This window comes from Halyomorpha halys, unplaced genomic scaffold (genome assembly GCF_000696795.3).
Source record: "Halyomorpha halys isolate HHAL.00 unplaced genomic scaffold, Hhal_1.1 Scaffold599.1, whole genome shotgun sequence".
NCBI lineage: Eukaryota > Metazoa > Arthropoda > Insecta > Hemiptera > Pentatomidae > Halyomorpha > Halyomorpha halys.
In genome coordinates, this window is record NW_027108603.1 from 310,078 (window position 1) to 323,506 (window position 13,429).

Consider the following 13,429-nt stretch of genomic DNA (forward strand, 5'->3'; position numbering starts at 1 on the left):
TCTTGTTTAATTTATTTTCCATATCCAACATACATAATTCATACATGTAATTATTCCAGTCTATAACAGTTTTATCCAATAAATCAAGCTGCTTTTTACAAAATTTAACCGATGTCAGCTCCTCGCACCAGCAGTATATGAATCTTAAAGCTGAACAAAATGGAATTCTGCTCAACTCAAACCAGGTGTCTTTTTTAAGTCCCGCCTGCTGATCAAACTGTCTTAAATTACATTTCCAAAAGTTACGTTTACGAAAATATATAGTTTCATGTCATGGGAATTGCTACGTGTACGTTTTTTAGGTAAAATATTTCGCTCTTCTGTTTATGACAAATCCCATATACGCATTGACGTAGCATTAAAAAATGGGGTAAAAAATCCGCAAACAACAAGGAAATCAAACGTAACTTCGTGCGAGTACGAACAAGAAGATATCTTTATTGGCGCATTAGCAGAATTTTTGCTACGGTGGCGTTAATACGTAAGAACCCATGTCACACTTATGGCAATTAGTCCAAGAGATAGACATTTAAACATTTAGGTAATTTAAAAAACCTTTAGGTACCTACTAAGTTAGGGGTGGTTGGAGACTATGTCATGTTTATCATAAAAGGATTCGAACCGATTTGATGGTTAAAATGTATAGTCCAAGCCTACTCGCACACCAAGACGTAGCACAGTCCAAACAATAGTCTCAGACATTGCGGAGCTAGCGGCCCCTGGCAGTGACCAACGGATACCTAAGCTATTTTAGGGCCTCGGTCATCAAACTGCATTGGTCTTATGTAGGAAAAAGGTTACGGTAGTATTATTGTTTAAAAAAATAAAAAAGGGGAATGTGTGGGGAAAGTTGGGAAATGAAATTCGTGTGGTCTATAAGGCCGTTTTGTGTCTAAAAAAAAGATAAAATATATAAATTTAAACAAAATTTAACACACTAAAAGACGAAATGTTAAATTTTGTTATCTCATATCTCCTTTTCTATTTTTACGTGTTATTACGTTTCCTTTTTATTTTTAACCTAATAATTAAAATTTTGAATAATTTTTTTTATATTCTTATTTTTATATAATTATGATTGTCTATTTTGTATTATAACTATTTTTATTTCTTCTTTTTGTTTATTTTTATATAATTTTCATTTCACTTATATTTACATAATTTTAGCCTTACATTAGTTTACATTTTCGGTTAGATTGTCTCACTATGTTAAAATATTTATCTTTTAGCCTTGATCAAGCTCTACAAAGTGGGGCGAAACGTCGGCAAATAAAGATTTGTTAACTACTTGTTTCAATAAAAAAGCTTTCAAAAGCTAGATCATCAAATTTACAGTGCTCATGTTACATAGCTTTCACTTTATACCCTACCATACATCTCAAAATTTTGTGTGGATTGGTGAGCTCGCTTTTACCTTTAAATTATCGTTAGATTTGTGATTTTCGAAAAATAAGACAACAGAAGTCGAAAATTATGAACAAAAAATTCTATTTGTGTATAAATTCATTTTTCGGGGTTAGTAGAGTAGGGAATAAGGAATATTAATTTAGTTCCTGCCTAGAATAAGATAGTTTAACAAAGGATAATGAATTCGTAATGCAGTCGGGAAAAATCGGGCGGTCGTTGCCGTTGTCTCCATCGAATTGTGTATTTCTATTTTTATCTTTTTTCCTCTTTAATTATTCATTAAATTCTTCAACAAGTTGTATCGATATATTGTTTATTATTGCTAATGATAAGAACTGTTATTGTTTATTTGTTTTCAAATAAACAAAATTAATGATAATTTATGGACGATTATTTAAAAATTCACCATTTCAACGAGGATAAAACCTAACTGATATTTAAGACTATTTGATTGTTCACTGACTTGCCGTGCTTAATCAAAATCATTAAACCCTTTTTGAGATAATCGTTCATTCTTATAGCAAGTACAATTTTACAATTTATATTTGTTCAGCTCAATATTGTTGAATGGACATAAAACTAATGTATTGTTTATTCTGAAATACTTAAATGAAAAAAAATATTATACAACAAAAATACAAAATACTGAATCATATATTTACCCAGAACAGTCCATTGATGGAGCTTGTGTAGCTGATAATCACAGAGACTGTTTACAGACTGTGTTTGGGGAAACAAACAATAGGGACTGTTTGTGTTGTTCTTGTCTTCATTGCACGAGTATACTTTACAAGTTAGTGTTCCTCGGGTTAGACTTGTCTTGAATTCACACCAGTTACTAAAATATTCCTTCTACCTACTATACCCCGATTATATTAATTAAATCTGTACCGGAGTGAAGTGTTAGGGGTGCAGTAAGGATATTTGGTAAAGTACTGTTACTAGACTAACGGTTGTGCAAGGTGATTTGGATGAAAATCACGTTCGTCTGCCCGCTTTTACCTGGAGAGCTACCGAACCCACAGGGCTGACTCACGGCTACACTGAAACAAAATAATTATCTGCCACAGCCGGAATGCAACCCGAGTCCTTAGAGTTTGTAGCACAGTGTCTTACTGATGAGCTACTTAATCTCACATTATACCGCCATAAACAAGTTAAATATACTAAATGTCTTGTTGTATTATTTTGGTATATCTAGATTTTACAGTCAACAATGCTAGATTTTTTTGAACAATTAATTATGGGGGAAGGTAGAGTCTCATACAAACGATACCCTTAACAAAAAACAATGTTATAAATTTAATAAAATTAAGATAAAATGATAATTCTTAATAAAAGATAAAAATATAGTTGATAACAAAAACAATGACATTTGTGGATTTAATAAAATAAATAATTGACTTCTAATGGAATAAAAAAAAAAAAAAGTGAATTTAAGAAAAAGATGAAGAGAAAAAAAAAGATCTTAAGTTAAAGTAAAATTTTAGAGTGACTATAACAGATCTGATAAATATAGAAGTTATAACAGAATGTCCTGCAGCAGCCTGGGCTTCAGTCTTCGGGTTGTGGTTGGGTTTTCCAAGTTGTAGGCCACTGCTCCTTTAACTGAAGGTAACTACGAGTGGATCTTAATGAACCTTTTTTTGATGTAATCCTCTATTGCCTCTATTTGTGATTCCCGATGCAATTGGCTTTAAGGTCTTGATAAATCATAGTAATATGTTAAACATTATATAACTTGAAAAATGATCGGCAAAAAGGTTTTACCAGTGGCTTAGCGTAGATGTCAGCCGCCCAAGACCAAGGGCTAAGAAAAATGTTGGATCCCTCTTATTTGAGCATTGATTGTAATAAAAAAAAAATATATATATACTGTAATTCTAAAACTTTTTTTTGGCAAAAGCAATTATATTTATCGTTTATTATACAGGTTGCAATAGAAAAGTCGTAAAATGAAATGGTTTAAATTTTTACTAGTTTTATTATTATTAATTGTGAAATTCTCAGTATATGTAAATATACTTACAATCAATTGGTTATGCTTATGCTTATGCTGGTTAACCAATGCCAGAAATCAATGTCATATTCAATTTCGCCCAAATCCTCTCTTATCCTTTAATAATGCATAGCTCCTGACAGGAAATCAAATCCTACGCTTATTGGATATGGTGCTTTATAGCGGAAATATCCTTCTTGTATAATTAATTATGTATTTATTATGTATATATCCTTAGAAAATAAAAAATTAAATCTATGAAATTAAAGTAAATGACTATTCCATGTTGATAGTTAACTATATGCCATAGATTGTAGGAGAACGGTTCATTGGCGGTCAATAAAGCTACAAATTGTAGACAAATATTTATTAGTGACCAACATTTCGTTCCACTTTACAGGACTACTTCTGGGATAAATGAGAATAAATATATTCTCAATATATATCTCAATAAAATAAATATAATCTCAATAAAAAATAGTTTAAATATTTTTAAACTATTTTTGTACCATTTTTAAACACCATCCATACCATCTTTCTACAATCTTTTACATACAGTCAACTATTATAAAGTAAGTAACTTTAATTATCATATTTAGTTTAATCATATCTTTAATAGAGTTTTTAAAGGAATACTATTGTATGAAGTGCACCTTCAACTTAAGGCCAAGAGCTACTTCACTTTGGAATACTGGTCGGGTTATGTCTGTATAAGAAAATTAATTGATTAAATTTATTATAATTTATTGAAATTTCAGCCATTGATAAGTTGGTGTGAAATTCTGAAAATGGGGGCTGTAGTCAGAAAGCAAAATTAGAGGTCAACATACTAAAGTGGATGTGGGCATCATATTCCCTCTCAGCATTCTCCTCTCTTCTCCTATTCTTCCTTCCCTAGCCAAGGAACCTCCTTGGATATTTACTTACGTTGTGATTGAAGTAAATTAGCAATTATAAGGGAACAAGAAAAATTTTTTTCAGAGAAAATGTCTCTCTCTTTTACTCTAGTCTATCTCTTATCTTCACAAAGGTCTAATGGTCTTTGACACCACTCTAGTAGTTAGAAATATTGAATAGCAAGTTTAGAATTATGGGGCAATATTTTTTATTCCTGAGCTGTATTCGGGGAAGTGCTAAAGGTTGAAGGTCAAAAGAAAATCTAAAAAAAAACATATATTATTTATAGTATTGAACTTACAGACAATAGGTTGCACTGTTTCAGGGTCAATTAAAAAAAAAAAAGGTAGAACCTAATTTGTCCATCTGCATATGATTATTTCAACTCATCATACTCTAGTAGTCGATACCGTTTTGTAATGAGGGAATATAAAGTAGACGGTTAGTTAACAAGAATCGTGACTCCTGCATTCGGAATCACTTACTGAGGGACCCGTGATCGCCCCGGGCACACCCAGGCAGTCTTCAAGACAAATAGGCAACACGTGGGTTCGCATTGACCTTTAGGCATCCGATCGAGGGCTGTTATGGGTCAGACCTTTGTGGAATAGGAGGATCTGCTGTGCTGGAGTTCCGAAGGGTAAGATGATCAAGTTGGAAATAGGCTGCAATCGAAAGACCTGGCTGGAAATAGGAAGACCATTGAATCGAAATAGGCTTATCTAGGAATAAGTACAAATCACTGATAACCTTAAGTCTAGATAGAGTCCTAGGATAAGGACAGATATCTATTTCAGTCAAGCCTGTGACGAACATATATTATTTCCAATATGGGTTAGTCGATTCAAATGTTGAGGTTTTTTATACTAATAAATAATAATTCACGAACTTTATAAAACAGTCTAACGAGGCATGCGCATTACACAACTTTATACTTCCTTTAATTAAACATTTACTTCTTATATACACAAATGAAAGGAGGCAGTGGATCAGTGGTAAGGCCCTGTGTTACTCCAAGAACCCGGGTTTGATTCCGGCTGTGGCAGACAATTATTTTCTGTGATTGAGTGTGATTTGTGCTTTCTCACAAAATACTGCACCCTTTACCTCTAACGGGTTGTAACTGTACAGATTTTTTAGTATGTACAATACAAAGGAAGTAAAAACTGATTATTGTCATAAACAACATGGAAATACACGAACGTTTATTTACTAATTCAATTCAGTTTAAGTTTTTCGTCACTCTTTATTGCCTTCTTCTACTTTATATGCTAGGTTACGTTTTCTAAAATAATTGACTTTCCAACGGTAATTGTATAAGGTAGTTATAGTCGTAGTTATATTCATTTTTTTTTTTAATTTTTCATTATCATTAGCAATAGCAGATAGTTGATTATTTCAAATAAATAATATTAATGTAGGATGATAGTTTGGGTGTTGGTCCATGTATGTACAAGATAGTAGACAAAAATATTAAATGTTTACTAACGTTTCGCCCCACTTTGTAAGGCTTCGTCAGGACTAAATGAAAACTAGATATAAACTTTTCTACTATTTTGGTATAATGATTATTTTCCTAAGAATAGTAGTTTTCATATTTGCTAAAATAAGTTCACAAAATACATTTTTTTTATTTTACTCGATTTTTAGAGAAAATAACATTGGATTTGTAAAATCTTTATCTAGGGAAGTATTTCATATAAAGAACTCCATTAGGGCTGAAATTGAAGCTCTTAAATTGGATTAGAATATAATTTATAATTGCTGATTTAATATATTGATTGTTTCACTCCTACTACACTTTTTCTCTCAACTATTTATTTTAAAAAACTTTCAACGTTTCGGCCCTTAGGCCATTTTTAAAGCAGGCTAATTGCCCCTGTCTTATATAAACCACCACCTAATTTCAATACAAAACTGTTCTTCAAAAATTATTTTTCCTTTTCTATTAACTTCATTAATAATATTATATATTATTATTAGATTTATAAATATTACATGGAAAACATCTCCCTGCTCAATGGAAGAAAGCTGAGGTACTACCAATCCTAAAAAAACGAAAACCAGCTGATGATATCAACCGTTATCAAACCAACAGGCCAATTTCTCCCATGAGCACACTGATTTTATGAATGGTTATAGCGCAACTATAAAAATGTCTTGAGCAATATAAATGAGGAGCATTCCGAGACATGCTTAGTACAGCCTACAAATCATACGTTAGGCTTAATCTGGAGTATGGAGCTGAATTTTTAATTACCTCCTCCAAATCAACTTTAAGAAAATTAGGCAAAGTTCAAAATCAAGCCTTATAGATAATCACTGGCAAAGTTAAATCGACTCCCATCACAGCTATGGAACTTCAAGCAGGTCTCAAGCCACTATTGGATAGAAGAGAGAAATTTCCTCTTTATCTATTTGAAAAGCTTAATAATAATAAGATCATTGGTTGACTTGTAAAGCAAATCGAAGATTAAAGTCCCACTGCACTTTTTTATCAAAAGCAGAGGAAAAGCTTCGCCAGATAGATCTACCAACTGTGGAAAGCCAGAATGTAAGCATCTCCTACATACCAAAGCGTGAAACTGCTGAAGTCTACAGGCAACTCATACTCGCATGTGGTCAGATAAGGATTACCCTGAAACTGAGCTTAGGGCACATTTATACACATGGGTCTGCATCAGTTATTAACAAGGGAGCTGGAGCAGTTGTTTTCTCAAACTACTTTTAATTGTCATTTGCTATTGAACCTGGATGTAACAATTATGACAGAATAGTGTTTTTAGATTTCACCTTGCAATGCAAGCCACTATTGACAGAGATAACAACATCTTCAGCTATTGCCAAATCACTATACAGAAATTATCAACAGCTAGTGTTGCAGAGTCACCTATTAAAGAAGTGTTGGAACATGTTAGTTTACATGGCAATGAACAAACTGACATGTTGGCTTAGCTCAGTTGTGTGGAGAATCAGTCAGTTTGACCACTTTCTTACAGAACAACAAAATCCATTATATGTTCTTAATATAAGGATATGACAGGCGCTAGACAGAAAGTTCAAATGAAAGGTAAGAATTGGGAGAGCCTACTGAAACAGGATGAACAAATTCTCGGCAATCTAAGCTGAGCCGAGGGGGTGGCTTGCTTCTGCCTTGCGACGCTCTATGCAACATGGGTGATATGTATGGGGACCATATTTTAATTTCTGTAGGCCTAAAGTATATACAAGATGCAAAGCAACTCAAGGCAAAAGGGCTTATATTGGGCTGGAAAAAGGAAAATAGCTTATTTGTAGTTTTATTTGTATGTTGACATAAAAGATAAATGTGTTTTTCTCATCTGTTTGTGACTCATACCCTTGTAGAAATAACCGTTTTTTAAGTATCTATTTTTCTAATGTTTCAGGCAGGCGTTACTAGTAAATTACTAGATACAGTGGGCGCTATCGTGGTGGATTCTGAAGGTAGAGTTGCTGCTTCTTGTTCCAGTGGAGGTATAGTTTTGAAGCATCCTGGAAGAGTAGGACAGGTTAGTAACAAAACAAAGCAGATATTAATTACATTTTTCAGAACTCATCCTTGCTGAAATTTTTCCTTAACATTATCATAAATGAAAAGAATATCCATTTACCATATTATTGAGCCTATACTTTTGATTACCTTTAATGCTTAAATATAAGTTTGATATCCATTTCATAGTTTTTAATTTATTGTTGTCATTTATCCCACATTTAAACTATTGCAAGAATAGTATAAATGTTGAATGAAAAATTGATTGTTCTGAGATAAAATAAAATCTCATAAACAAGTATTTAAGGTTGAAAGAATAAAAGGCTTTAGCCATTTGCTATTTACTTTCTGAAAATGACCAGATTATTTTATTGCAGAAACAACAATTTTTTTTTTTATTAATTATGTTTCCTTATCCTGGTGAGCTAATTTAAAGTCTATAAAAGTGAACAACAATGAAGTTTTTTATTAGTTCCATGATATATATGTAATACAATTTTGGCCTATTTTCCTTAGGAATTTAAAACAAATCTTACATCACAATTTCTAGTAGAGAATCATTATCAATATTGTCTGTATTTGTGAATAAATGTGGAATGCCAATTCAATGAATAGTTAATGGTTTTTGTTCAATTGGTGACTTCATGAGAGCATTTCCTTTTGGCCTGCCAATCTCCCAATGTATTAACAATAATAAATTAGTATAATGTTGTCTGTATTCTTTCACAATTATTTCTTATCAACTACATTTTGGTTATCTTCAAGCCATCTTCTGTTTGATTTTTAGGTGGATATTCTAGTTTTTTTAATGGGTATTAATACTTGGTTATAGCTCTGCAAAACAAAAAAATGTACTTGAAGATGACTTGTTAGCCGAAACCTTTTTAATATGGAGTACTGCCTAACTTTTTTTTATTGATACTTTTTCTTTACCTTAATGAACTGCAAAATTAATTTATAATACCATTCATCAAATAATTGTTTGAACATGACAATTACTGTAATAAACTTCTAATTTTTTAAACAGGCAGGAACGTATGGTTGTGGATGTTGGGCACAAAACTATGGAACTGGACGTGCTGTAGCTACTTCTGTTACTGGATGTGGAGAAGATTTAATTAAAACATGCCTTGCGAGGGAGGCAGCTAATTCGCTAATTCAGTCAGCTCATGCCACAGTTGCTATAAATAACACCATCAGATCTTTTCTTGGTACTTTCCTTTTGTAATTATCACTGCTAAAATATATGTCTTAACATCTTTCATTTCTGATTCATGTTTCACCTTCTTCCATTGAACTGTTTCTGAATTTTAATAACATCAGCCAGTCATTTAATGCTTGATGCTTCAATCTGTGCTTTTTTAATTATTTGATGTATTGTATCTATATTTTTGCTATAAAGAGGTATCCCTATCAGACAAAAAATGGCAGTGTTTGTCAAACTTGTTTGTTGAAGTTTAGTATTGTAAAACATTATATATTTATCCAAACATTTCTTTTACAAACTGGTTCAGTACTTTTTCCTACAAGCCATTGAGGCTCTGCAAGAAACAAGAACTAAAGTAGGATTGTCATGTGAGTGCAATGAATTATTTGGATTATAGTCAGGTTTGCATTGCAGCACTAACTTTTTAATGGAGAAGCCAAGTCCTTTTCCTACTTAAGTTCCTTCATTTTATTCACTTCCTGTTGATATGACTTCTTCATAATCATTTCAGAACTTAATTTGAATTGGTTTTAAATAATTTAGTTTGAATGTTATTTCATAAACGTGATCATAATCACAAATTAAACATTTCACTATTTATTTATATTGTTTAAATTACCATATTTGACCTCTAGTGATTTTTATAATTAGTAAAAACCACTTGCCCTAATGTTTAAATTAAAACAATTTTCTCTAGCCATATTGATTCATATCTTGGCTGTGTGAATTCTCATAAGCGACTGACTGGATCTGCTCTTTTAGTGCCTGTAATCAGCCTAAAAATAAAATAAATGAAAGTTTTTTTCTTTTTAATTATTACTTTGCTGTCTCTTTATGTTTAAAAATAATTGTTATATTGTTTTTAAGTCTTTAAAAACATCATCAACTCCAATTACACAAAATAACATGCTTTCCAAGTTCTTATTCCTGTTATATATCGCTAATTACAAGTGCATTGTTTTGATCTCTTACCAAAAATCATCCCAATATTCAAATATATAAATTTATTACTTAAAATAATGAAATATTAACTTTACATACAAATTATTAAATAACTATTATTTATCAACATAATGTATTAATATAATATTTAAAACATCTAGTAATCCTATATTTCAAAGGACTATAAACTACCATTTTTCACATATAAAACATTTAAGTTTTATTTTATCATTTAAAAAAAAAAAAAAAAAAATCCACACTATTATTATTTGTACATTTTTTAATGTTTTTCAAAATATTCACATTTTATTGTTCAATTTCCAATACCTCTGCTTTGTTCGTGGCAACAGCTAACATTTTTATATTTTATTTTACAAGGGATGTAAAATTCTGGCATCATGTACCCGAGGTTTAGAGTCTTTTCGTGATGAGCACACTTAATTGATGTTTGACGGTTCCTTCTCATCTTTATTATCATAATTGGTTTGCTGTTTTGGAAAATTTTCATTGGGTAGTTTTGTCAGTCAAACAACTGAAATAGCTCTTCTTTTTTTTTTTTTTTCTGTCTTACCCTTTTTGTATTTATTCTTAGTTGTAACCTACATTTTCTTTATTACTTTTAGATTATTTATTCCCTATTACATAGTAATGTCATCTAATGTGTCTTTTATTTAAAATTTGTTTTTAAATTGATCATTAGATGATCACAATTTTTTAACCTTAGTAGGGTTGAATGCATAAATCCTTACGCATCTTGCAAAAAAAAAACAAACAAAAAAAAAACACTTTTATATGAAAAAGCACTATTCAACTATAAAGTAATACTGGTAACAAGTTCTAAATAGGAAACACGTTGTTACTGGCAATGGTTTGCTTGCAAGTAATACAGAATGGAACTTTCAAGACAATCAAAAATGTTACTTTTCTCCTCTATACCCAAAATGTTTGTTTGGGTACCATCCACTTCCATAAAGTAATAAACATTGTTAATTGAAGAAACAATGTTTGTTGAAATTGTGACCAAATGTTTGTCTAGTAGGGATACACCTTAATACATACAAATAAACTGTTTTAGAGGTTAGCTACTTATTTAATGATATCAACTATGAACCAATTTTAACTAGTAATAAAACCAATATTATTTAAGTTAAATGGTTGTTTTATAATCCAATAAAGGAATTTTCGTTTCTGTCTGTCTGTAATGAAAATTAATTTCAAAATAATATTGTCAGTTATGTTACATGAATTTTATGTTTTTTTCATTCCAAGTTTCCTTTCTTATGATAAATTCCTGTTTTTATTATTTTATTTATTTAGAATTACAATTAAAATTGTTACCAGAAACTATAGTAATAAAAATAACTCACTATATACAATAAAAAATTGCCAGTAACCAAAATAAAATAAATTCTTGATCTAAATTTAAGTAATAAATAAAGTACATAAAAGCAATAAAGAAATTTTTAAAACGATAAATTAAGTCATAAGTACCAAATATAGGCAAAGGGACTTTCGATAGAAAGATTTTTGCTTGCTCATATACAAACCATGTTTGTAGTTAAACTTGCATACACCACAGAATAAATGACTCAAGTTTGAATATTTACACCATTGAGTATCTGTTGAATAATACTAAATAATTACTCACTTCTAATCATGATTTTATTCTTAAATTAAGATATCATGGTTAGAAAGCATCAATTTGGGTTGTGAGGTATATACAAGTCAGATTTAAATGAGAATAGAGAAGAAGAAGCATGATGGATAATAGAAGAGAGGAAATTGCAGATGGCTGTAGAGTGGGCAAAAAAAGTAATATTCAAATGGTTTATTTTTGTGATAAAGAGATCAGAAAGCCCCGCCTTGTTTGCTGAGGATTTGAATTGAGACTAGACATAGGAGGGTTGTTAAAAATTGATGGTTTGGTATTGATAGGATCCAAGATAATATTGCTCGAGGTTAGAAAGGAAGAGTCACTCAAACTTATTGTTGAGGCGGGATTCATGGAACCACCTCAATGGACCCAGATCATGAAAAGGAATTCATGATTCATTTCAGTCTGTTCTCACATAGTTGTTTTTAAACAGTAATAAAATGAGTGAGGATGCAAGGAGCTTATGCGTAGATCGTGGGAGCAGGTATTGGAAGCTCACTTTTATACATTATTGATATTGTTATTTTAAATATAGTTTTTTAATAATAAAAGATTAAATGATGTTGAGTTAATGGTTGTCCTGATTAGATACACTAATTATTGTCAGTTATTTTGTAACTATTCCGTAATTCATTATGGTTATCTTGGTTTTTGTTTTTAGCTCTGATGAAGGTTTGAAATTCTTGGCAAAACGTTGGTACTAACAATTTTTGACTTGTGTTCTTCATTGACCACACCCCTGACCATGTTATTCTCATTTATATGAGATAAAACTTTCTAAAATATATTAGTAATCTATACAGTAAAAACTAAAACGTATTTCTGACTTTTAATAATTTTGTAAAACTAATGATTAAATTATCTTTATTTTTATTGCTTACTAATGGATGTTTTTTAATTTCTAGATTCTCCTTTCTTGGGAAAGTACTCAGAAAAACTTTGTGGCATTATTGCTATTGAATCAGAGAGTTCTGGAAGAGGTGAATTTACTTGGGGACATACAACTCCTTCAATGGCAATTGGTTTCATGTCAGTTGGCCAACGAATTCCAAAAGTAAATCTTGCAATTTCTATTGTAATAGTTTTAACTTTGCATTAGTTATTAAAAAATCATTAATGTTACAGAGTCACATAAGCAGATTACCCCTTGGAGCAAAACCAGGAAGTACTGTAATCATTGAAGGAACTCCAGTGTAATGCTGCATTTTACTGTCATTGGTAAAAGGAAGCCTTAAGTATTGCAAGTTAATTTGTGATATTCTTAATTTCTTCTTAGAATTATTTTACAGTGTTCATTTTTGTATTGTACAATTATTTATGAAATTGAAAAGTTCCTCTATAGGAAGAAGATTAGAGTGTTACCGAAAGTTAAAATTTATAGTCAGATTCAAAATAATTTACTACTTAAACCATATATTTATCAATATATGTACAAATTATGTATTTACTCAGTTTTCACTTCTATTAAGTGACCTGAACATGTTGAAAGACATCTGTGATAAAAAGTTAATAACTTAATTATTATAGCAAGATCTAATTTTTTTCCCTTGTTATCCTCTTTTGTTTGTTTCAATGTTATACTGGTAGCTCTTTTACCAGAATTCCATTAGAATTTATTACATTCTTGTAACTTCTTACAGATAAAGAAGTTACAAATATTTTTAATTTAAAAAAAATATATGATTCAACTAAAGAATATCGACAGTTGTTTGGAGTTAGAAAATTGTTCCCTAACAGAAGTGGTGTTTTAGGAAAGCTTTTTAATAAATTAGATAAAATAATTTTTGAGTAATTAAGTAAAAATATATTATT

At 30.7% G+C, this 13,429-nt stretch overlaps 1 protein-coding gene across 1 annotated transcript; it reads left to right on the forward strand.

Moving 5' to 3' along the window:
- Positions 1 to 7,102: 7,102 nt before the first annotated feature.
- LOC106684653 (threonine aspartase 1) lies at positions 7,103 to 12,814 on the forward strand. Its single transcript, XM_014426861.2, has 5 exons — positions 7,103 to 7,216; positions 7,711 to 7,833; positions 8,842 to 9,025; positions 12,523 to 12,671; positions 12,743 to 12,814. The coding sequence occupies exons 1-5, from the start codon at positions 7,103 to 7,105 to the stop codon at positions 12,812 to 12,814; spliced, it is 642 nt and encodes a 213-aa protein (XP_014282347.1).
- Positions 12,815 to 13,429: the final 615 nt, after the last annotated feature.

Coding starts and splice junctions, on each gene's coding strand:
- LOC106684653 (XM_014426861.2), top strand. CDS start 7,103: ATGCAAGCCACTATTGACAGAGATAACAACATCTTCAGCTATTGCCAA. Junction 7,217..7,710: donor TTAAAGAAGTGTTGGAACAT/GTTAGTTTACAT, acceptor CTAATGTTTCAG/GCAGGCGTTACTAGTAAATT. Junction 9,026..12,522: donor CACCATCAGATCTTTTCTTG/GTACTTTCCTTT, acceptor TTTAATTTCTAG/ATTCTCCTTTCTTGGGAAAG.